Below are 22,995 nucleotides of genomic sequence, written 5' to 3' on the forward strand. Positions count from 1 at the left end.
TCTTTAGTTCCCCGTGATCTGCGGGGAAGCTCGCTCCTCGGAGGCAGAAGCTTGGACCCTGGCCTCTGGGGAGGGTGGTTCTGTCTTTGTCTCTTCACCTGGCTCAGGAGGGGCTACAAGGTGTGTGGGCCAGAAATTACTGTGTTCTCTCCTAAGGACACCCGTTTAACGTGTCTTTGTCATGGTGCTTTAATGAAGAACCTGTCCTGGGACGAAGTCACTTGTTAGTCTGAGGGGCAGCAGATTGCGAGTCATTTGAGGTCTGAGATGTCACATCCTCAGGACAGCTTCCCCTCTTCCTCCTTCCAGCGGAGACCCCTCTGGGCTCCCCAAACATGCTGACAATGGGGCCCGGTCAGCCAACCAGTCCCCGCAGTCGGTGGGCAGCTCTGGCGCTGACAGTGGTGTGGAGAGCACCTCGGACGGCCTTAGGGACCTGCCATCTATCGCCATCTCCCTCTGCGGTGGCCTCGGGGACAACAGGGAGATAACCAAAGGTACTGCCCTGGGCCTGTGAGCTGTCTTCTAGCCGAGAGTGCCCCCTTGTGGCAGCTGGTCAGAATGTCCAGAAGCTTCGGGCTCTGGGCTTCATGTCCCAAGCTGCTTTCACTGGTCTGGGATGGACACAGCCCAGGTAACTCCCGAGCTGCTGGCTTGCACTTGGCTGACCTGGGGGTTCTGGTGACACCGGACTTCAGGCAACAGCAAGGCCGTTGGGGTCACTCACTGTCGGTGTGTTTGCTGAGCCTGGTGTGTGTCTCCCTGCCCCGTGCCAATCCTGCAGAGGCGTGGGGGCCACAGCTGGTGGGAGCAGCAGTGTCGTGGCAGCTTAGTGCACTGGGGGGGGGGGGAGTGTGTGTGTGCAGAAATCCTGTGGGTCCCGGAGGAGGGAGGGACCTCTGAGCAAGCCCAGGGACACATCCCAGCTGGATCTGAGGAGTGTTCTTGGGTTTGGCTTGGGGTGAGTGAATTCATAGCATCTGTCATATTTATAAGGTGATCTCCAGTGTCTCGTGGTGGTTACATGGTGGGGTGGCCCAAGACCCCCAGTCTGTGGAGCAGCCATTTCCAACTGCCAGGTCCCTGAGGAGACCTGGGTGTTGCTTTTCCACACCCCGTCCCCCCCATTCTGAGGTCCTTCCACGGCTTTGTGGATTGCTTCTCACGCAAAGACTGGGGCTTATTCTGGCACCTGAACCCCCTAATCAGTCACCCTGCTGATGAGCTGAAACAAGGTCACCTCTTGACCCTGGGGCCCTCCCCCCAGCTCTGAACGTGGTGGGGCTGGGTCAGCGGCCATGTCTCCTGCGGTTCTCTGCACTTTCTGCAGGCGACGGTGGTCGGAGCTCCACCCTCTAACACTGAGTGAGCGCTTGTTTTAGGCAGGACACTGTGCCTTCCATTCATGACACCATCCATCCGCAACCCCCAAGGGAGTAAGCCCACGTGACAGATGAGGGAACTGAGGCTTGGGGAGATCAGTCACTTGCCCAAGGTCACAACAGCAACTGTGACTAAAACCCAGGTCACCTGGTATCCGAGACTTGCTTACCAGTCACCTGCTTCTTCAGATGTGTAGGCAGACTGTTTTCCACATCTCTGCCCCGTTGAAGGGGGCGTTTCCCCGCATCCTCAGTCCGCCCACGCTGCCTCCACGCTGCCTCCATCTGCACAGACGCGGCCTCAAGCAAGCCGGGTTCCCTTCACAACACTGGAGCTGCCGCACAGCTGGAACGTGGAAACGCTTAGAAATCCTACCTGTGAGCCTGAGCCAGTGAAAAGAGGCCCATTTTTGGAACCAAAGTTTCCTTATTTTTTTCCCTTTCCCCCATGATGGCTTTCCCAGACGCATTTTTGGAGCAAGCCGTGTCATATCAGCAGTTTGTGGACAACCCTGGCCTCATCGATGACCCCAACCTTGTGGTGAAGATCGGGAACAAGTGAGTTTCTGCTGACAGTCACTTCAGCTGTGGAATGGTGTTTCAAATATAGACGCCTAGTCGATAAACTTTAGATATTATTTTATACATTTGTACTTTCTATGTACAGTGGTACCTTGAGATACAAACAGACCAACATACGAATGTTTTAAGATATGAGCTGCGACTCGGTCTGTACTTTGTTCGAGATCTGAGCAAAATTCTGAGATACGAGTTGTGATTCGGGAAGCTGCTGCTAGTTGGTGCGTTGACGTACAGGTCCAGTATTGGCAGTTTGATATACGAGTTGACTAACTTACGAGCTTGGTTACAGAACGAATTAAATTCTCAAGGTACCACTGTAAGTCTTTGTGAAAATGTCTTATTGCCAATTCGCTATTGGCAATAACTGTAGTTCTGTAGTTGGTGGGTTGAGGTAATCATTGAGCGTGGGGATTTTAATTTTTGTCTGTACTGGATTTTACAGTGGAACATTGAAAGTCACAGGCCAGTGGGACTTAGGCCCGAATAGCCCCAGGGGTAAGAGCAGACTGTTTGTCCACCCCTTGAAAGCTTCCCTGTTTGAGCTCAAGGGACCTGCAGGTGTTTTGTAGACTGTATGCAAACTTTCCTCCTAAGAGGAAGTCATAGATGTGGACATGTTAAGTTAGGGCACCTCGCGCCCTTGGAGCAAGGTGAAAAAACGCCACCAGCACGTTGGTGACTTGAGATACAGCGGGCCTTGGGCTGCAGGGTCTCCCACCACCTCTGCTTGACCGTACTGCCACCTGACAGCTGCTTGTCCCCTCTGTGTGGCCACTGGGAGTGGGGGGCATAAGGGAGAGGGCTGGCAGCATTGGCAACAGTTTGGGGCTCTTCACGGACCTAGCTGGAATTCTAGATCTTTCCACGACCACTTCTCATGACATTAGATTTTCAGTCCGTGCCTTGGTCTTTTGACGTTTATTTCATTGTTCCTGTTAGATATTATAACTGGACAACAGCGGCCCCTCTGCTCCTGGCAATGCAGGCTTTCCAGAAACCTCTGCCAAAGGTGAGCTTTAACATGAGAAAGAGGACTAAAAGTGATGGCCGGGCTAATCTGGGTGGGCGGAGTTTACATTTCATTTAAAATAAATCTCACAGCTAATGGCACTGTGTTCTTTAGAAGTCCATGAGTGTAAACGTCAGGGGTTCCTTCCCCTCTTCTTATCAAGGCAAACCTCCAGGGTGCCTTTCCCAACACCTGTTGTGCTAGGGACAGGGGTGGGGCAGAGCAGACGGATGCCTGGATATCAGCGCCCGGGGTTGACAAGGGGACGGTGTGGGGAGGCAGCACTCCACACCCCAGGGCTCAGTGCTGGCTCAGCCAGGCAGCAGCCTCAGGCCTGATTGGAGAGGGAAGGGCCCGTGCTGGGCACGGGAGAACGGGTGCCCCACAGCAGCCGGTGCCCTGCCATCCTACCCTGTCCCCATGAGTCACAGACACGGCCTGGCAGTGTTCATTTCTCCAATGCTGTGTCTTCCTCCTATCTTCCTACTAGGCCACACGGTCTTTTCCGCTGGCACCCTGTGCACACTGAGCGAGTACTTTGTGCTGCCTTAGATGTTGTCTGTCAGACTATTCTGATACCTCTGGTTCTGAAGGTCTAATCTGACTTTGAGGGGTGTATGCTTGCTCCTTCCTGGCGCACGTGCGTGTGTGTGTGAGTGTGATTTGGTGGTTGTGACCTCATCCTTGGTGGTACTTTATCTGAGGGTATTCTTTGTGCACTGGGTGGAGGGCATGCTTTTCTGGGTGGTTTTTGTCTTCTCTTGCCAGAGTCCTCACGGTATACATGGCCTGGGACAAATTTTTCTATTACAAGTTTCAGCTCTCACACTGCGTGAGAGAGAAGACGGTGCAATGGACAGGTTGTTGAAGGGTTCAGGTTCCAGGAAAGGAAACACGTGGCTTCTAAATGGAAAGCAATTGGTCTCTGTGCCGCACAGCCTAAATCTTTTTACAAGTGTGTCAGTAATTCTTCACCTCTTTATGGTGCTTGTCGGATACAGAATTACTTCTACGTGCAGAATTTGTCACCCTTTTCCAGCTGTTGGGTTCTGTATCACACTTGGAATGCCCAGTTTCCCCACTTCCAAAACTTGTGATAATGGGACTCATCTCTTCTTCTAGTACTTAAAAGGTTTTTATTGATTGATTTTAGAAAGAGAAGAGAAGAGAGCAAGAGAGAGAGAGAGAGAGAGAGAAGGAGAAAGGGGGTGAGGGGAGGAGCGGGAAATATCTACTCACAGTAGTTGCTTCCCATATGTGCCTTGACTGAGCAAGCCCAGGGTTTCGAACTGTTGATCTCAGCATGCCAGGTCTGTGTTTCATCCACTGCGCCACCACAGGTTAGGCTTTATTTTGGTACTTTCTTAAATCTTTCATCCATCTTGATTTTATTTTGAGAGTAATGGGTGAGGTACAAGGAACCAAATCATTTTTCCCCCTAGTGGTTATTAGATTAGGGTGCTCTGGTTGCCGGAAACAGTGACTACAAGGGGCTTAAGTACCAACCGTTTATTATTGTCCTAATAAGAATCTTCTTGGGGGCCGGTGGTTCCAGGCTGGGCGAGTTTGGGTTGGCTTCTCTGTGATCTTCTTGGTTAGCCTTTCTTGATCACAGGATGACTGGTTCCCACCTCACATCTGGAAATAGGAAAGATAGAGGCAGAATCCTCACATCCCATTGGCCACGGCTTGGTCACACGATCACCTCCCAGCCCCTTGCTGGCAAAGCAGGGGAACAACAATGGACAGTGTAGAGCAGTTTTGGTTCATTTTCCGGAGTTAAGGCTGCCTCCCCGGAACATATTGCAGCCTGATTCTTGAACAGAGTTTTGGATGTGTCGGCAAGAAAGTCAGGAAGGGGGTGACACCCCCAGGGAGGTGATGAACTGGGATTGCCCATTATCCCAGGACCTTTCATCAGATAACTCTTTCCCCTGACGGGCAGCTAATGATCTGTTACGTTTCTCTGTGAATTTAGATTTGTTTCCTGAACATTGTCCTTTGCTCCATTAATATGTTTACTCATCCACCAACTGCATTTTAAAAATCACTGTCATTTTAAATTGACTTTAATATTGAGTAGGGCTTGTTCCTTCGTATTACTCTTCTTAGAAGTTTCTATTTTTGTTCATTTGTGTTTCCGGTGAACTTTAGAATCAGTTTGTCTAGGTCTGACAAGAATCCTGTTAGGTTAAAAAAAATTTTTTGATTGGGGTTTTATACACTTATGGATGAATTAGGAAGCAGAGGGTAATTGACATCTTTGTGAATTGTCCTGTTTCGTGAAGGTGGCCTGTATAGTTTGCATTTTATGCATTTTAGTGTATTCAGGTTTTCCTTTGTAGCAGGGAAGGATGTTTTAAATGATGAAAAAGAAGCACACTTTAGGCAGTGTGAATTCTTTATCTTTCCACTTAACTGCAACATGTTTGGTTGAAAGACTAGATCGTTCTCTTTCGTTACTTGCTGATGAATCAGCTATCTGCTAGTTCCGTAAGCCAAGGAAGGGACATTAGATAGCTTTGACCTTGGGACTGGAGTTAGCCTCAAATTAGTTATTTTGTTCTTTCGAAGCACTTAGAGGAAATTATTAGTTGATATTGACTCTTCTCCCATCAAACTTCTATTTATTTAGGACAAGAATCTGAATTTTTTTAACACTTGTTATTTTAAATGCACCTATTAAATGTTCAGTTTGTCAAAATTTAGAAATTTACATTTATTAAAAATATCTTGCGCATTTTACCTTGTACCCCATATTAATCATTTCATTTTTTATTTTATAATTATCATATTGAGAATAACACTATTGTAACCAGTAAGCCACTTTAATTTGAGAACTTCTGGTCTTACTAATCACAACGCTTTCTTTTTCTTTTGTTGTTGTTGTGTTACATTTTTTTGTTTGTTGATTCTTTTAACTTCTTCTTAAGTCTTCATGTTTAAGTTACCTCAGTGTAATTTTGGACGCCATTAGGTTTTGCTTCTCGAAAATTTTTAATTCACAAATTGTATGTTGTGTTTTTTTATTGATTATTTATTTATTTTTTGTTTTAAATCTTAACTTTAATTTGCATGTGTGCATCTTTTGGTTTGAATGTGCTAAGTTGATGTTTTTTTGGTTCCATTATTTATGTTACCATCCGTTTAAAACAGGCCACTGTGGAATCTATCATGAGGGATAAGATGCCCAGAAAGGGAGGAAGATGGTGGTTTTCATGGCGGGGAAGGAATACCACAATCAAGGAGGTAAGCACGGGAAACAAGGGAGGGCTTATGCTTAGCCTAGTGCCTTCTGGGCTCGTGCAGTGGAGATCCTCAAGCTGTGATGTCAGAGAAGTGAGCACATGCCACAATCCCGCCCCGCCTGAGGAAGGGAAGGAGGGCATCCCAGAGTGTGTGTGTGTGTGTGGGGGGGGGGGCAGGGCCGGAAGTGAGCAGAGGGCTGGGCTTGGCTCCTCGCTTTGTTCCCTTCTTGCTCCAAGGCCGTGGCCAAGTCTCTCTTCCCCTGGAGAATTACTTCCTCTGTGAAAAGAAGGGCTTCAAACTGAAATTAGATATTTTCCTTTTGCTTGTGAGGTTAACTTCAATGAGCTATACTTAAGCTGTAGGCTAATTCTCATCAGTCACTTCACTTCAATGGTGTGTCTGAATACGCAAGGCTCTGGGTTCTGTTTCTCTAAGTGCCTACAGCTGTTTCGGATCTTTGCCCACCTCCCAACCCGTTTCTCAAGACATCTCTCGCTTCCATGCCTCTGAGTCCACCCGGCCTTGCTCCTGGTTTGGCCCCCAGCAGTGGTTCCCGAGGGTCATCTGGGTCTTCTCTCTGCTTTGACTGCCTACTCTTCCTTCGGCATCCTCACCCCCACCTGGGTGATGACCCCGGTCTTATTTATTTCCGGACCAGACATTCTTTTGTAGTCTCTGTCCATTTACCAGGCGGCCAGCCAGCTAGGTAGCCATCTCCTGGTGATTGCCCCAAGGTGCCTCCAGCTTGTCACTTCTGATATCGAACTCATGCCTTTCTTGTGAGTTCCTTCATTGGACCACAGTCAGAAAATGGTGCCATTGCCCACCCGCAGGCTGGACACTTCCTTCTTGCTCCCCCCTCCCATTCTGTCCGTCCCGGGTCCGATCAGGTTACCACCCTGAGTAGTTCTCAGCTCTTTCTCTCTCCCCTTCACTCCCACCCGTCTAGGCTACTACGCTGTCTCCCAGCAACACTTCCAAGTGAGCTGTTTGTGTGTCCTCTCTTCATTCTCTGTACCGTCATCACATTGTTTCGTTTAGGATGCTGGTCCAATTTGTGTTATTCCCTGCTTAAAACCCTTTAGTGGGTTCCCTGGGTTGTTAAAATCAAGACCAATATTCTTAACATGGTCACAGGACTTGGGTCCCCAATCCCCTCCTCCCTCTGTAGCCTCGTCTTTTGCCATTCTCTTCTGCCCTCTGTGCTTTAGCTTCACTGGCTGGAAATACGTTCTACCCCAGGACCTTTGCATATGGCCTTTTCTCCACCTATTGTCCATTCCTCTTCACTTAACCAGCATCTCAGCTGGCCCTCTGTTGGCAGATGAGGTGGGTCTGCTGTTCTCTGCTCTGAGCTCTGCCTGCGAACTTTTTCTTCACACATTTTTCAGGGTTGTGATCATACATATATTCGTGTGATTATTTGAGTGACATCCCTCTAGACCTCAAACTTCATGAAGGCCAAGACCATGTGTGGCTTTGGTCCCAGGTACCCCGGTGTCCACATTGGACTCAGAGCCAGGATTTGGCAAATACTCGTTGAGGGAGTGCTGATTACATTTGGAATGCGATATGAAGAAACCCCAGCGACAACAGTCTAGTTGGTTGTTATATAGTAAAGGAAACCCAGCAAGCTCGATTCATTTATTCCTAATCACAACGGGAAAGAGTTGCTGGAAGGATCTTTCTAAGATAACATTGTCCTTCGACACATTCTGTCAGCATGCCTGTGCTTTACTGGTTGTTGCATTATTTTTAAGGGGTTTAAACAAGTTAGAATGAACATACACTCTATTTTAGGAGACTTAAGCTTAAAGGGCCTTTCTAGTTCCCTTATTATGGAGCAGAATGTTCTAGAACTTAGGCAGAAGGCTACTGCAAAGACCTATTTATTGTAGAGTATCCAATTTCTTACCAGTTTGGATTGAGGGGAACACTAACATGAAATAAAGAATAGTTATAAAATAAAATATTTCTAAAAAAAGTATATTTATTTCAGATAGATGTGTACTTTGGATTAGTTTCACAAAGAATTACTAATAGTGGTAGCTAAGGTACCTGTCTCAATAGATAAAAAACTACCGGGCATTTTATCACATTAATTGTGCATTTATAAAAAGATAAAGCATATTTAAAAATACTTAGGACTCATCGTATGTCACAGTGGTTGCCCTGTTGTTATATATTTTTTATATCGCTTTTTTTAATTAACATTAAAAACATGACTCGACATCCTGAGTAAGTGACCACAAATAGTGAGATTTAATTGGCGATCCTCTGTCCTTGGACACTTCTGTCTGGCTTCTGATAGTCGACTTCCCGTGGTCCACAGGGCGCGCGCTGTCCTCCCCACCCCTGGGCCGCCAGGGGCCGGGCTCTGTGTGTCCGTGCAGCCTCTCGGTGGCCCTCACAGCAGCGTCAGGCGGTGGAGCTTCGCACCCCGTGTCACAGTGTCACAGGGGGAAGACAGGGCTCTGAGCGGTTTCGTCACTTGCCCCGCATCTAAGCGAGAGAAGCAGGGCGGGCCCAGGTCCCTCGGAGTCCCAGGGCGCTTTTCTGTACGCCAGAGGCGCGTTTGCTATGAAAGCGTGCCGTGTTGAGAAAGAGCACGAGTCCACATTTTTCCAAGCAGAATACGGTGTGAGAATGATTTCAGGCATACTATCTACCAGCAGTTAGAAGAAAACATTTTGAGAGCCCTCGGGTAGCCAGGCAGCCCTCGACGAAGCATCTGTGTAAAGCTACACGAATTATGAAGTTTGGTGTTGTGCTATGCACACTTGTGGAAAACGAGCTCGTTTCTGTCAGAGATACTTCTTGGCTTAAATGTGTAGCAGAGGGGTAACCGCGACCTGCCCTCCCGGGGGTGCTGTTAGGATAGGCGTTCAGGCCCTGCCCTGGCTCAGGGGCCCCCCGTGGTCCCCCGCTGTTGTCAGGGCTTCTCTTTGCCGCACACCTGACTCTCTCTCTTCTTCTCCAGGAGAGTAAGCCGGAGCAGTGCTTGGCTGGCAAGAGCCACAGCACGGGGGAGCAGCCGCCACAGCTCAGCATGGCCACCAGGTACAGTGCAGGCCAGCCTGGGGGGGCAGCGCCTCTCTGTCTGGGGTCATGGCACATGCCTGGTGGCTGCTGATGGTGTTCATTCACCAGACCCACAACAGGCCTTGGGCCTCCCACCCCCAGGTAGACCCAGGTGGACCCAGGTGGACCAGCCCTGGCTCTGTCATTTATTCAGCCACCTAGAACAATTTACTTAATTTGGTTTCCCAGCCAAATGGAGACAGTCATTTCTGTAGATGTCTGATTTTCAGAATAAATGTAAGGCATGAATGACATAATGTAACTGGAGAACTTGTCATGGTCCTAGCATGTGGTGGCCCTCAGTAGACATAAGATAGTAGCAGTAATGATAACGATGACGATTTGCAATGGTGTTGACACTGGCGTGGAAGCCCGTCTACCTTCTGAGGCACCTTGCCTTCCTCTCTAGTTCAGGTACTTCCAGGACTTACGCTGCTACCTTTCTTATGATTAATAGGGACGCCTGTGAACTTGGCCGAGGAGACATGAGATTTAGATCACGCTGATCAGCACGAGTGCTGTTTCGTCTTCGGGCTGGGCTATTAATGAGGGGTTGGGGGCAGCCACTCTGAGGGCAGGGCTGCCACCACCGATTTTGGGCATCCACGCTCCATACTGACACCGAGTGAGCGAGGCCACACCTGTCACACGTTACCTGGCCTTTGCCGTGTTCGTGTGCTCCCGGAACGTGGGTTTGCGTTTGTTACTCGGCAGACAGAAAATGCTAACAAGTTAATTGAAGGCAAGATGCACACCTTGACCATTTTTGTACCTTGGAGGCCAGGCCAGTGCCTGACCCATTGCAGGTGTCTTGTAAATGTCTGGCTAGGTTATTACTGAATTAATGAGATTGTCCCAATATATTGTGGATTTGTAGGAGAGGCAGGCTTTAGAGTTCAAGCCCTCAGACTCCTTCCTGGCCCAAGCTCTCTCTTAAACTATTGTATTTCTAGAAGTCGCTGTTGGAAATAGAAACCCAGGTCGGTGGCACGTAGGACACTCTGATTTCTCTGTCATTGTCCATGGAGAAGAGTGTGCAGGACCCAATCAAACTCTTGTTGATGGTGACTCTCATAAGTGGCCGGCCAGCTCCTGGCAGGATTGTGGTTGGGGACACGCTCTCTGCACCCTTCGGTAGCGCCCTGGCCCTGTGCTTTCCACTTGACCCCTCGCTGGACTGCGCGGCAGAAGGGAGTAGGCTTGTCAGAGGGAAGCATGGTCAGCAGAGCTGGGGTCTCTCCCCAGACACCCACCTGGGGCTCGTTCTCTGGGAAGGGCTTCCAAGCGTGATTGTTTGGCCGTTTTCCCAGCAAGGATTTTGAGTGTGGCTTTGCGAGTGCGTGGAAGGGGGATGGCAGGCGTGCTCCAGATGGACATCAGCTAAGACTGTGCAGTCCTTTGAAGGGACAGATAAAGCATGAGGTAGAGTGGCCAGCGACTCTGGAAGCGGTTGTTTCCTCCTAGTTGGGGGAAGCTGCCCGCTGCCCACGGCAGACTTTGGAGTCGGGCAGATCTGTCTGGTTTGGAATCCTGGCTTCGGACAGACTCCTGACCACGTCTCCACAAAGGAACAACGCGATGTTCACGCCCCTAGCAGCCAGGGGCTACTGCATAGGAGGCAGTGATGCCACGAGTGGGGACCCAGGCAAAGACGCAGCCCACCTGCCTGTCTGAAGCCACTTACACCAGCCCGTTAGCTGCCCTGGAAACGTCCTGCTGTCCTGGAATTGTTTTTAGGAGCCCTCTCTGTCCTGGCTGTAACTTCCAAATGCGAGAGACACACAAGCAGGGACTGGGTCAGCCTTTCGTGTGTGATCTCTGGTGACCTCCGCAGCCCCTCGGTGTCCCCTCCTTCCTCTGTGAAGTGGGGATAAGAGTGATACCAACCCTGCAGACAAGGGCTCACTGAATCCCCACACCAACCTGACCGGGCCCCCGGGGACATGCCTGCGGCAGCTGTGTGGCAATCATCGTGAGGGTGGCTCAGTGGTGACCTGGGGGACACGTGCTCATCCTGACCACGCAGTTTCAGATGTCTTATAATAAGCTCTGAGGTACGGTGCAACACGGGACATCCACTCAATTCCGCCTGGGACCGGCTGGTCTGAGACCTGGAGGAAGACGGGCCCGAGGCTCCAGTGGTTAATGTGGGACGGAGCAGAGCCCACACACAAGGGCCACGGTTCCCTCGTTTTATTCTTCCCGGAGGATGCCGAGGGCTGGGGCACAGCAGCGAGACACTGCAGCTCTTCCCGACTTGGGGCTCGGCCAGTGCGATTTATCGGAGCGTCGGGATTTTCTCCCTGCCCGATACAGTCCTAGTCAGTGTTGACAAATGTGCTGTCTTTATTAAACAGTTTGACCTCTCCCCATCCAGAATGAGTTGGGCCACACCTCTTTCTTAAACCTGACACATGGAAGATGACCCTTGGGAAGAGGAATTGAGATTTTGAGAAGTTAGCAAATGAAGTTCTCTCTCAGAAATGTAAATCTTTTTATTTTTACTGGCCTCTTAGTGAAAAGTAATAAGTACTAGACTCTTAGTCTCCCAATTAGGCTCATGCAGGTGACTAGCAAGGAAAAGGTGTGGGGATGCTTTCCTGATTGCCAGACTTGATCGGCAGAACTGTCCCCGAAGTCTCGGAACTGAGCACACAGCCTGTCACCGTACCCATCATCCGGAGACCGTGTGCGAGGTGCTCAGCGTGTGAGGGGCCTGCTCAGATGCTCTCGGCTGCACCCTTTCTGGCGAGATGAGCCCTTTGGTTTGGTCACTTCTTGCAGATGCTGTGACGTGAGCAGCATTACATTAATTGAGCTGTTGTGGGGGTGGGGTGGGGCCGGGCGGGAGCCTCGTTGTTCCGCGCAGGGCAGCAAGTGCACGAGGATGGGGAGCGTGCCCTCAGCCGGGACCACGGTCGTCCCCGGTGCGTGTTCTCGTGCCCGCGGTTCCCGTGTTGCCGTGCTCCCTGGAACATGGCATGCCGCACGCAGCTAAGAATTCCCCCCCGAAGCAGCAGATGGAAACGGCAGCGATTCCGCCTCGCTCCCGCGCCCAGCCAGCGCAGGCCACATCACTGCGTTGTCACCAGGGGCCTGGTGCACGCACGTCTGGATCTCATTTCACTCTAAACTATTCGGATGGAACAGACACATTTCCCGGCTCAGTGAGGGGCCTGTGGCCTCGTCGTCTTCTGGTTCCTGGCCAGGCCCTTGTCGGGCACATCGGCTCTGGGACGGTGTCTCCCCCGTCTGGGCTGTTGGTTCGGGAGGACTGGCGTTGTTTGTAGGGACTGCGGGAAAGGCCTCTCGTTTTGCAGATGAGCCACTGGGGCTGGGGAGGAATTCTTAAGTCTCGAGGCCTTGGCTGGGACTCTTGCCTCCAGCCCGGGTCTTTACAGGCTGCTCTCTGCCTGCATCCTGAATGTTTTTGGTGAGTAGGATGCAGTGTGTTTCTCTGAGTTATAAGATAAAGAAATCAGGGCTGGAAGCAAAGAAGAATTTGTGCAACGTAACAGCCTGGAGTCCCTGTGGGGCCCCAACCTGGCTTTTTCAGATTCTGGCTGCTGTCGTGCTGTCTCCATGGTGCGTGGAATCAGCCGCAATGCCAGTGTGGAATCAGTGTGGATTCATCCACATGTGGCTTAGCCCTGCTATGGACCAACCAGGACTCCAGCCCATGGCGCATTCACCGGGCTGTGTCCCGGTGGTGGCCTGTGTGTGATTCCAGCCAGATTGTTCTGTGCAGCTCCCCCTCCCCAGTCCAGCTGCTCTAGGGTGACCTCCACTTTTCTGTCATAGCACTGCGCCTGCCGGGTTGTGATTGTTCGGACGGAAAGCCCCGCGAGGGCAGGGGCCAGGTGCCTGCACGGACAGTGCCCCGCATGGGGCGAATGAGTCTTGGCTGAACGAGCTCCAGCCGGCCAGCCCGCGGCCCACAGGCTGCCTGTCTGGGTCCTGGGGCACAGGTGCTAGGGAGGTCAGCTCAGCCAGAGGTGGTGGGAGTAAGACAGAAGCGGTGTCTCCCTGAGGTTGGGGCACTGTTGGATCGTGGGGACTGCTTCTGGGGCTGGCCCATCTGGAGTAGAAGGCACTGCGCTGCGTGGGAGATGGCTGACAATTGTCCGGTCAGGGGTGGGGGGACAGGAGGCAGGGGCACAGGGGACATTAGTACTGAGGGTTGGAACTCATTGAGATGGAAAGATACAACGGCAGTTCCCCTCCCGTGGGATAAGCCTTGCCCGCAGGGCCACGTGGGAGGGAGCGTTGCAGGAAGGTGTGCACCCCGGCAGGTGGGACGTGCCTGCTTACGGCTGTTCGCTGTTTCTGTTTGGACTGGCAAACATTTATGAAGCACTCTGATCGCATTAAAACATTTTAAAAGATAATGGTCCCAGGAAGCAGAGCTAATACTGCTGGGCTGGGGATTAACATCCACAGCAGGGTTTGGATCTAGGGAACAGCTGATTTGCTTCATATGAGATATTTAAAGAAAGTGAACCTACTTCCCACCTGCCCCTGCCAGGGCCCACCTGATGGGAAGGTTGAGGGAGCTAGGAGCTTGGCCTGGGGGTTCTATGCAGCCCTGGGCTGGGGCAGCCCTCCCCCTGGAATTCTGGGGGAGGGTTGGCAAGTCCTCCTGGTCTTCCCTGGCACCTGCAAGCCCCAGAGCGCCCTCATTATGTGGACTTGTGGGCTTGGACAGGTGAACACAGGGAGCCGATCTGTTGGCCATGTGGATGTTTGGAGTCCTGCGCCTGTCCCCGCGGCCTCAGATGGGATGAGAAGGGAATGTGGGCATCCCTGTCAGGGAGGGGGACTCTGATCCTGCTTCTCAGGAAGAGGAGCCTCTGGTTTCTAACAGAGTGCTGGTAGCCCGTGACCAAGGAGATGACTGGGGAGGGTGGGCCAGCTGAACTGTGCCAGCCAGTGCCCGCGAATGGCTGTCTGGGAGACTCATGGATGTGCGGAGGTCCCCGAGGCCGGCGCTCAGGACGGGCCTGTCAGCTCCGTCATTGATTCTGGCCTCCTGCGTTCTTAATACATCCCCTAACTGGTGGTGATGTCACTGTGTTCTAGAATAAAGCACGAGTCGTCCTCCAGTGATGAGGAGCGCACAGCCGCCAGGCCCGCGAGCACTGGCCACCTCCCTCTGCTGTCCGGCATCAGCTACAAGAAGACCCTCCGGCTCACCTCGGAGCAGCTGGTGAGCATCTCGTCCCTCCCTCGCCTGTCTGTGGGCAATGGCCGAGACTCGCCACCCAGGCTGGGTGTCCCTCCGCGCTAGCTTCCCGCACCTTTGGGATCTTGAGTGCCTGCCGCCCCGGGGCGCCCCGAGTTCCTGCCCACTGTCAGCACTGCCCAGTGGGCCCCTCATTCTCGCTTCCCCCTGTCTTCTCTGATGCGGCCCCCAGGTGCCCATTATCAAGTGTCAGGGGTGCGACCAGACACAGAGGTTTATCCTGCAGTGTGAGTGAGTGGTCCATAGGCCGGAGTCGGGGTGTGTCCACCTCGAGCAGGGGTCGTTAATGAGATCACTCCTTGGTGGGGGAAGTCCAGCCCTCCTGATGGGATGTAGACTTGGGCAGCAGCCTGATGCAGGGCACACGCTTGTTTCCATCACCTCGCTTCCCGGGCAGCCAGAGAGCGAGGTCCTGGGGTAGTTGTGCTCACGGGTCATGGGAAAGATGACAGACAGGCCCTGACACCCGTGTGACATCCCACGTGGGACCCCAGAGCTCCATGCAGCTGCGGGGCGAGTGGCTTTGGTCCGAGACCTGGGGGAGACCTGGGGTCAGGCAGCGTTTGTGTGAGTGCTGGGTCTAGATCACCTGCTTGTGACGCTGCGATGTGCCTGGTCACGAATATGGTTTGCTTCCAGTTTGTGCCAGTATAAAAACCAAGACAGGCGTGGTCCTTCCGTTGTCTCCCCAGGCGTGGCCCTGTGCAGGCTGTCGGAGGAGTAAGCACCACCTGTTCCGGAGCTGGGGTTCATATTGCCGAGCCCGATAGCCTAGATTTAACCCCTGGTGATTCTGATCTAGAAATACTGGTCAGGTTAGCCGCACCTGTGGAAGTGGGAGGCCTGGGCGCGGAGTCTGTGAGCTGCGCTCTGAGCGGGTCTGCGAGGAGGGCCGGGGTCCGGTCGCCCACACTCTTCCCGGGACCTTCCTCACCTAGGGCGAGGTAGGCAGGAAGAACTGCTGAGTGGCCCAGGGCTGTGATTAAAAAAAATCCTTATCATATTTCTCATGGAGCAGAAGCCCAATAACCCTTCGTCTGGGCCTGCCCCTCAGAGGACATGTCATATTTTTCAGAAAAACTTAAAGTTGAAGAACGGCCCCAATGACGTCGTCTTCAGTGTTACCACCCAGTACCAGGGCACGTGTCGCTGTGAAGGCACCATCTACCTGTGGAACTGGGATGATAAAGTGATCATTTCTGACATCGACGGAACAATCACGAGGTAGGTCCGCGTCAGTCCTGCTGTGGCGTGGGGGCCCGTACAGCCCAGTCTCTGTGCCGCCCCCTGTGGGGCTCGCTGGCCGCTTCCTCCTGGGGCGTCAGCTCCTCGTCCTGTTCCCGTGGATGCCTTCCCGAGGGGCCTCTTCATGTTGATTTAGCTGGGGAAGGACTTGACACAGGGTCAGACAGAAGGCGCCCTTGTGTGTTAGCGTAACCCCCTCTTGTGAGCCTCTTGTGTGACTGCTTTAGTTGTGGGCCGTGTATCCAGAAAGTAAGTCGTGGGTCCTGTGAGCAGTTTTTTTTTTTTTTTTTTTTTTTTTTTAATGAGACATTTACAGTGCCAGGAATTGGAACAAAAGTTACTTTCCTCTTGCAATGCCCTATTCATGTTACTTTTCTCATTTCTCTCCTTATTTAGGTCGGATACTCTGGGCCACATTTTGCCCACCCTGGGGAAGGATTGGACCCACCAGGGCATCGCGAAGCTGTACCACAAAGTGAGCCAGTACGTATGGGGCCGCCCTGCACTGCCCGCGGGGTGCGGACTGGGGGCTGGCTCGCTGAGGAAGGGCCTCCACCCAGGGCGTCCGCAGGGTAGCTGTGGGGACCCTGAGCTCAGTAGCGAGAGGCAGAGGGCGTCCTTCCTGAATCTAAGCTGATGGAGAAAGAAGAAGGTGGCAGCCTCGAGGGAGGACTGGGGCTCAGGCCCTGCCAACGAGGGTCAGAGATAATCAGGTGACGAATCATCATCTGATCTGTGTGGAGAGGTTTACTTGACGCCCAAAGGGTGCAGGCTCCACGCAGGTGTTAGCTTCGGTGCTGGCCCTGTGGTCTGGGGAGTGCTCCGCTGAGGGGCCAAACCATAGGGTAGCTCCTGTGATGGGGCCCACACCCACCGCCCAGGTGGGAGAGTGGGTCTGAAATTGTCACCTTCCATCGGTCGGGCACACACGTCACTTCACTTAAATCTCATAGTAATTCTGAAAAGCAAGTAAGACCATTTCTGTTTTTAGGTGTGAACTGTAATAAGAGTTAAAGTGATCTGTCCAAATTCCCGTAGCTGCTGAGAGACAGAACTCATTCAACCCTGGTCTGCCCAGCTCCAAGGCCATTGCCTGTCTCCAGGTTCGGAGCCCATCAGGGTCCCCCTTCCCACCCCTTCCTGGCACTTAGTCCCGCTGTCTCCATATTTCTGTGGGTGGGAGGGAAGCGTGTCCCTCCAGCGCATCTGGTTCTCCAGCCGGTCAGAGCTGGGACGGCCCAAGGCGGACTCGAGATGGGCCACCTGTGCATGGGAGGGAGTTACACGGTGGGAGGTTTCAGGACGGAAGCTCAGGCCTGTGACTCCTGTGTCTGGGGGACGGGGGTGGGAGCGGGAGCTCAGCGCTATTGCAGAGCGCTGTGAGCCCAGAGGAGTGAAGTGTGCACCGTCCCGCTCCTCAGTCATTCATTGCCCCGCCCGGACTGCGTGCCTGCTGTGTGCCCAGGTGCGTGGGGTGACAGGACCGTAGGCACAGTCTCTGGCCTCCTGGGCCTTGTGCTCTTGTGGGGAATCATTATTACATAGTACGTCCTCATCTTCCATTACATGTCAGGTTTACCACTTAACCGCTGCACAGAGTTCTATGATATGAACATGCTATACTGTATTTAAAGTCTTCTATTGATGAACACAGTAGGTAGTTTCCAATCCTTCACTGTTCCAACAGGGATGCGATAAGCGTTGCCTACCCTGCTTATTGTGTGCAGTGAGCAGGTAAATAAGTCAGGAGGGCACACCCTTCAGGCAGGGGCTGCGGGGAAGCGGGTCCCCTGGAGCGGAACTGCTGGCTGAGAGCCAAGCACATTCAAGATCTGACCGAGGTTGCCATGTTGCCCGCTGTGTGCCCACCGAGCAATGCACAGTACCCCCAGCCGGCCACCTGTGCTCCCGCAGACTGGTGTGCCCGCCCCTCCCCCACAGCCTCGCCCCCGGCCGACCTTCTGTTTACAAGGATTCATTGGCTGCTTTTCCAGTGACTTGGGTGACTCTGATAATTGCATTTCTTTTGGGTGGAACGAAATCATCCTGGGTCAGGATACGGAGTAGTTCACAGTTCACAGCTTGATTCATCAGGGTTTTTGAAGCATGAATCTATTCCTGTCTTTACTGTAACATTAAAAAAAGAATAGCACAGTTGCATCTTTTAGGAGGGAGGGGGGATTTTTGATTTGTGTCATTTTTGTATTTTCCTGGAAAAGATACCATCTTGAAAAATAAGTTGTGTAGCTTAGCAACAAACAGCCAACCCCTCTTTTCCCTGATGGATGGGTTTAGAGTGAGGGGCTGTGTTGGGGAGGCTTTGAGAACCACACGGAAGGCTTCCCGCATGTTCGCTGTGGTGGAGAGGCAGGAGCTTGGCAATTGTCTAATCACTGGGCTGCATGGGTGTTCGCAGCGGCAGCCAGACACGTGGACCTGGGCGGCCAGGGGTCCCGGAGCAGCGGCTCCGACACAGCTCGGCCATGGCCTTTAGGGGCCCACACTGAGCCTCTGGGAGGACGTGCAGCTCTGTGGTGTGGCTTTGGAAACCCAGCAGTTCTGGGTCCCCCACCCTCTGCAAGGTCCTTCTTGCCTGCTGCTTCTTAGACCTTCCTGCTGTAATCTAGGCCGGTGGCGTCCCCACAGCGCCTCGTCTCTGAGTCCCGTCTTCCGCCTGTGCGCACCTGACAGTCTCTGCCTGGCATGCCTTGAGCTCTCATTTTGGCCTCTTCACAGTTTTTTTTTTTTTTTTTACAGGGACAGAGAGAGTCAGAGAGAGGGACAGACAGACAGGAATGGAGAGAGATGAGAAGCATCAATCATCAGTTTTTCATTGTGACACCTTAATTATTCGTTGATTGCTTTCTCATATGTGCCTTAACCGCAGGCCTTCAGCAGACCGAGTAACCCCTTGCTCAAGCCAGTGACCTTGGGTCCAAGCTGGTGAGCTTTTTCTTTTTCTGCTCAAGCCAGATGAGCCCACGTTCAAGTTGGCGACCTTGAGGTCTCAAACCTGGGTCCTCTGCATCCTAGTCCAATGCTTTATCCACTCTGCCACTGCCTGGTCAGGCCTCTTCACAGTTTTGTCAGCTTGTAATGTACAGTTCAGATCCACAGTCCTCACTAAGCGTTTCCAGGCCAGAATTGGTGACCCGGGAAGCTCTCATCTCTTCCTCCTCCTCCGGGTTTACTGACACCTTTGTTGACAGCCTTGGCTTGGTGGCCTGGGTCCCATCACAGAGTCCCAGCCCAGGCTGGACATGGTGGAAGGTTTTTGCAGCTAACCGCTGGTTAGCGTGAGCACCTGTGCCCTCCAAGTGGCTCATAGCTGTGTCCTTCAAGGTCTTAGGTGGCCACAGCTCAGAAGAGCCCAGGGACTGGGGACATAAAGGTTGTGGCTCAGTCTTCTAATGAGTCCAGGTCATTTCTTCTGATGTGATTGCCCAGAGACCTGCTTAGAGAAGGCCTTTGCGTGCCAGAGGACCTGGAGAAACTGCCATTTAATTGAGGATTTTATTGATTATCCCTTCCTGACACTGCTTCCTGGAGCTTGGGTCCCTCCTAACTTTATGCACTGCAGAATTTGTCTAATAGTAACACCACCCTTGCAGATAGCTACTTGCCTAGAAAACCACAGAAAACAAGGGCAGTTTCATTTATTTATTTATTTTTTTGAATGTAATTACTTGCCTGACTGTGGTCAGCCCATGAGAAATGATCTGTCAGGCTGATTATTACCTTGTTCATAGAGAGGGTGTAAAGCTTGCTTGGTTATTGATTTTAAAACTCACTCGGCTATTGATCAAAGGGAACTGTAGCAGGTACCAATGGGAGGTATATGAAACTCCCTCATACTCAGATAAGTTCGGTCAGAAGAAGGAAAGTTAAGGACATTTCCTAAAACATCGACCTCGCTGAGCCAGTGGGTCTTCTGGGAGCTACATTTGGACAGTAATGGCTCTGACTTTCCACCCGCCTTGATACGTATTTTTCTATTCTTATCACTGGAAACTGGTGTCTCTAAGACTTCACAAGAGCGAATGCGCCGTTTCCACAGACATGAGCGCATCTGTGCGCATCTGTGGCCTGAGGTGTGAACCCTTGGGGCTGGGACACTGGAAATGGGAAATAACCATTAGCAGGCTCATCGAGACCTTTTCCTTCTGCGCACCATGGTCATTCCTTTCTCACTGCGGTTCCTTGTGGGTCATTGCAGTCATTACTCTCTGCCAGCGAGGGAGGGTCATTTGCCAAACAGGAGGGAGTCTGGGTCCCTGGATTCTGGCGGGGGGCACCCGGACCTTGTTCCCCACTCCCAGCCTGGCTTCTCATCTCTAAAATGAGGACATTTGGTTGGGTGGTCCCTTAGGTCACGGCTATCCCCAATGCTCTGCTGCCAGGTTGTGTTGACATCACAGGTGCATATGTGGGTAGCTGGGCATGGCCTTCCCAGCCAGGTGTGGTAAGAACCCCCAGGATTTAGCCAACACCCGGAGCTGTCCTAGGTGCTGAGCGCCTCTCCCTTCAGGGAGCAGGCAGCTGTGCCCCGGGGCAGGCCAAGGGGGAGGTGGAATGAGAAGTACAGAGGTCAGAGACACACGAGAAGGAGAAGCTCAGATCAGAGGGATGAGCAGTCAAAGGAGTGTTCAGCGAGGTGCCCCTGAGCTGAGCCGTGTGGGGGGAGCAAGGTTTCGGGATCTCTGCCCATCCCAGGTGGGAGTAGGAGTGAGAGGAGGGCTGAGACAGGAGCAGGTGTGCAGTGGGGTCAGGAGAGGCAGGCTCCGGTGCAGAGGTGGGGCAGGCGTAGGTGAACTGGGAAGTCGCCTGGCACCAGGTGGCAGGGGGCTTGATGCAGGGTGAGGACCAGCCTGATTGGGACAGAGCTCGCTCTCCTTCCTGAGGCCGCGGGCCAATGCCCTTCTGCTAGGACTGCTGCTGGCGCTGCAGAGGCCCCTTTCTCTCCACTGTGGTTCTCAGCTGAGGACGTGTTTGCCCCTCACAGAATGGGCAGCGTCTGCAGACATTCTTGTCAGACGGTGTGCCACGGGCACCCAGTGGGTGGAGGCCAGTGATGCTGCTAAGTGCCCTGCAAGGCAGCATTGTCGAGAGTTAGTTCCCTTTCCTCCCAATAATTCTATGTGCGGTCTTTCAAAATGTCAGCTGAGAACCTCCAATCTAGAAGCTTGTCTTGGAAAATGTTCCCAAATATAATTTTTCCAAACTACTTTAATGTCTCTCTGGGCAAAGCACTTTGAGAGGGACATGGAGATTGGGACAGAGGGAGAAGCTGCCTGTCCCAAGCATGGACATGGACACCTTTTTCTCTGGTGTGTCCCCAGAGCCCCACTTTAGCTGCCGAGATGTCGAGAGTAGGGGGCACCAGCACCATCCATGTGGGTGCCGCACGGTGTTCACTGGTTCTGCTCAGGTGGGTGTTCCGTCTCTGTCACGTGTCCTGTTTCCACCATCATTAGTTTTCCCTGGGCACTCTCTGCCCCTTGCTGGCCCCTGTGCACCACAGCCCAGCCTGGTGCCTGGCGCAGGAGTGCCCAGTGGGTGTGCATTGCTGGGAGGAGTATGTCCTGTAGGCCGTCCTTCTGGGCCCTCAAGGGGTCTTACTCTGAGGGCCACCATGGAGATCCAGCAGCAGTGACGTGGTGCCACCTGAGCACTGATGGGAGCACTTGGTATTTATGATGTTTTTTTCATGGGGGTGGAGGCTCTGGAAAGGTACCCCTGCTGCCACCAGCAAGCATGCCCCCTCGAGCTGGTGTCCCGCGGTGCTCAGTAATGGCCTTGGGAGCCGAGCACTGGGGTGGCGGGAACAATGCAGGGGCACGTGCAAACCCCGAAATGTATTTGAACAGCAAGTTCTGAATAAAATTAGTGTTTCAGACCCCTGCAAGTGGCAGCTTTTAGGACTTGAATGTGAAGAGCTCGGTACAGAAATAGTGATTTTTGTTTTTGAAGATTGCATTAATTAGACAGCTGAAATACAAAGATGTTTAGTTAAAAAGATTGCTTGATGTTCAGATACATCCCTTTATTCCAGTCAAGCTGGTATTTCTAGATTCTTTGTCTTGAAACGTTTCTGTTTCCTGTTTGAGAGCACATATTATTAGACTGGTCTAGAGACGAATCCTCTGGCCAGCATATGGTGCTCGTGGGGGAACAGGAAGTTGGACGGGAAGTGGGTGCTTTGTACTTGCTCATTCAGCAAATATTTACTGAGTGTCTCCTACATGCCAAGCGAACACTGTTTCGGGCAGAGGTGACATGGTCCCTACCCTCAAGGACTGTGGATTAATGAGAGGTATAGCAAACAAGAGACCGGACCGCAATATAATACCAGTGACATGTGACAGTGTCCTAGCTGTCAAGTGGGGAAGGCTACCTACCACACGATGTTCCCTGCGGCTTCAATGAAGTGGGGTTTGTGAACGCGCTTAGTAAACAATGGCGAAACACGTTCATAGTCAGATTTCACAGTGTGTGGCCTTTCACGCGTGAGGGAAGCTGCCGCAGGGCCGTTGCCCCGGAAACAGCGGCAGACCAGGGTTTGGGGGTGCAGAACAGCCCCACTGTGCAGTGCCATTGAGCGTGAACGTTTTGTCTCTTTCAGAAACGGGTACAAGTTTCTCTACTGCTCTGCGCGCGCCATCGGGATGGCGGACATGACGAGGGGCTACCTGCACTGGGTCAACGAGCGGGGCACTGTGCTGCCCCAGGGGCCCCTGCTGCTGAGTCCGAGCAGTCTCTTCTCCGCCCTGCACAGGTAGGGCCCCGCTCTGTCCACTCTGCCCCCTTCTGCCCCAGGCCGGTGCTTGGCTCCTACAAGTGGTGCTTCCTGTGTGTCCTTGGGGGACCCACGTGCAGTAGTTGGTACAGGATCCACACTCAGGAGTGGAGTTGCTGGGCCATGGAGTATACACGCGTCTGGCTTCCTCGGGTGTTCACACCATTTTCCATTTGCTCCACAGGGTCCTGCCAGCCACTCAGCTTTTCACATTGTTGCTAGTCTGTGGTAGGGGGGTGTCTTAGTTCCTATGTGTGCCGGCCATGTGGGCTTCGTCTGCCGTGAACCGGCTGCTCAGTCTTTCCTTTGTCTTTGTTCTGACTTGTAGGAGTGTGTCCCGGATTCCATATGCCTGGCTTGTGTTACGTTTGCTGCAAACGTCTTTCCCTAGTGATGGTTTCATGCAGTT

General features: G+C 52.5%; 1 protein-coding gene across 4 annotated transcripts in view; it reads left to right on the top strand.

Annotated features, from left to right (window-relative positions):
* The window catches only part of LPIN1 (lipin 1), a 126,347-nt gene that overhangs the window by 92,241 nt on the left and 11,111 nt on the right, over positions 1 to 22,995 (top strand). For all 4 annotated transcript variants that reach the window (XM_066234024.1, XM_066234025.1, XM_066234026.1 and 1 more), the window contains 9 exons: positions 310 to 497; positions 1,847 to 1,940; positions 2,904 to 2,973; positions 6,130 to 6,222; positions 9,203 to 9,282; positions 14,383 to 14,509; positions 15,621 to 15,769; positions 16,187 to 16,273; positions 22,413 to 22,565. In XM_066234024.1, the coding sequence (XP_066090121.1) occupies positions 310 to 497; positions 1,847 to 1,940; positions 2,904 to 2,973; positions 6,130 to 6,222; positions 9,203 to 9,282; positions 14,383 to 14,509; positions 15,621 to 15,769; positions 16,187 to 16,273; positions 22,413 to 22,565 (1,041 nt within the window). The remainder of the gene's footprint in view (positions 1 to 309; positions 498 to 1,846; positions 1,941 to 2,903; positions 2,974 to 6,129; positions 6,223 to 9,202; positions 9,283 to 14,382; positions 14,510 to 15,620; positions 15,770 to 16,186; positions 16,274 to 22,412; positions 22,566 to 22,995) is intronic.

This window comes from Saccopteryx bilineata, chromosome 6, assembly GCF_036850765.1.
Source record: "Saccopteryx bilineata isolate mSacBil1 chromosome 6, mSacBil1_pri_phased_curated, whole genome shotgun sequence".
NCBI classification, from domain to species: domain Eukaryota; kingdom Metazoa; phylum Chordata; class Mammalia; order Chiroptera; family Emballonuridae; genus Saccopteryx; species Saccopteryx bilineata.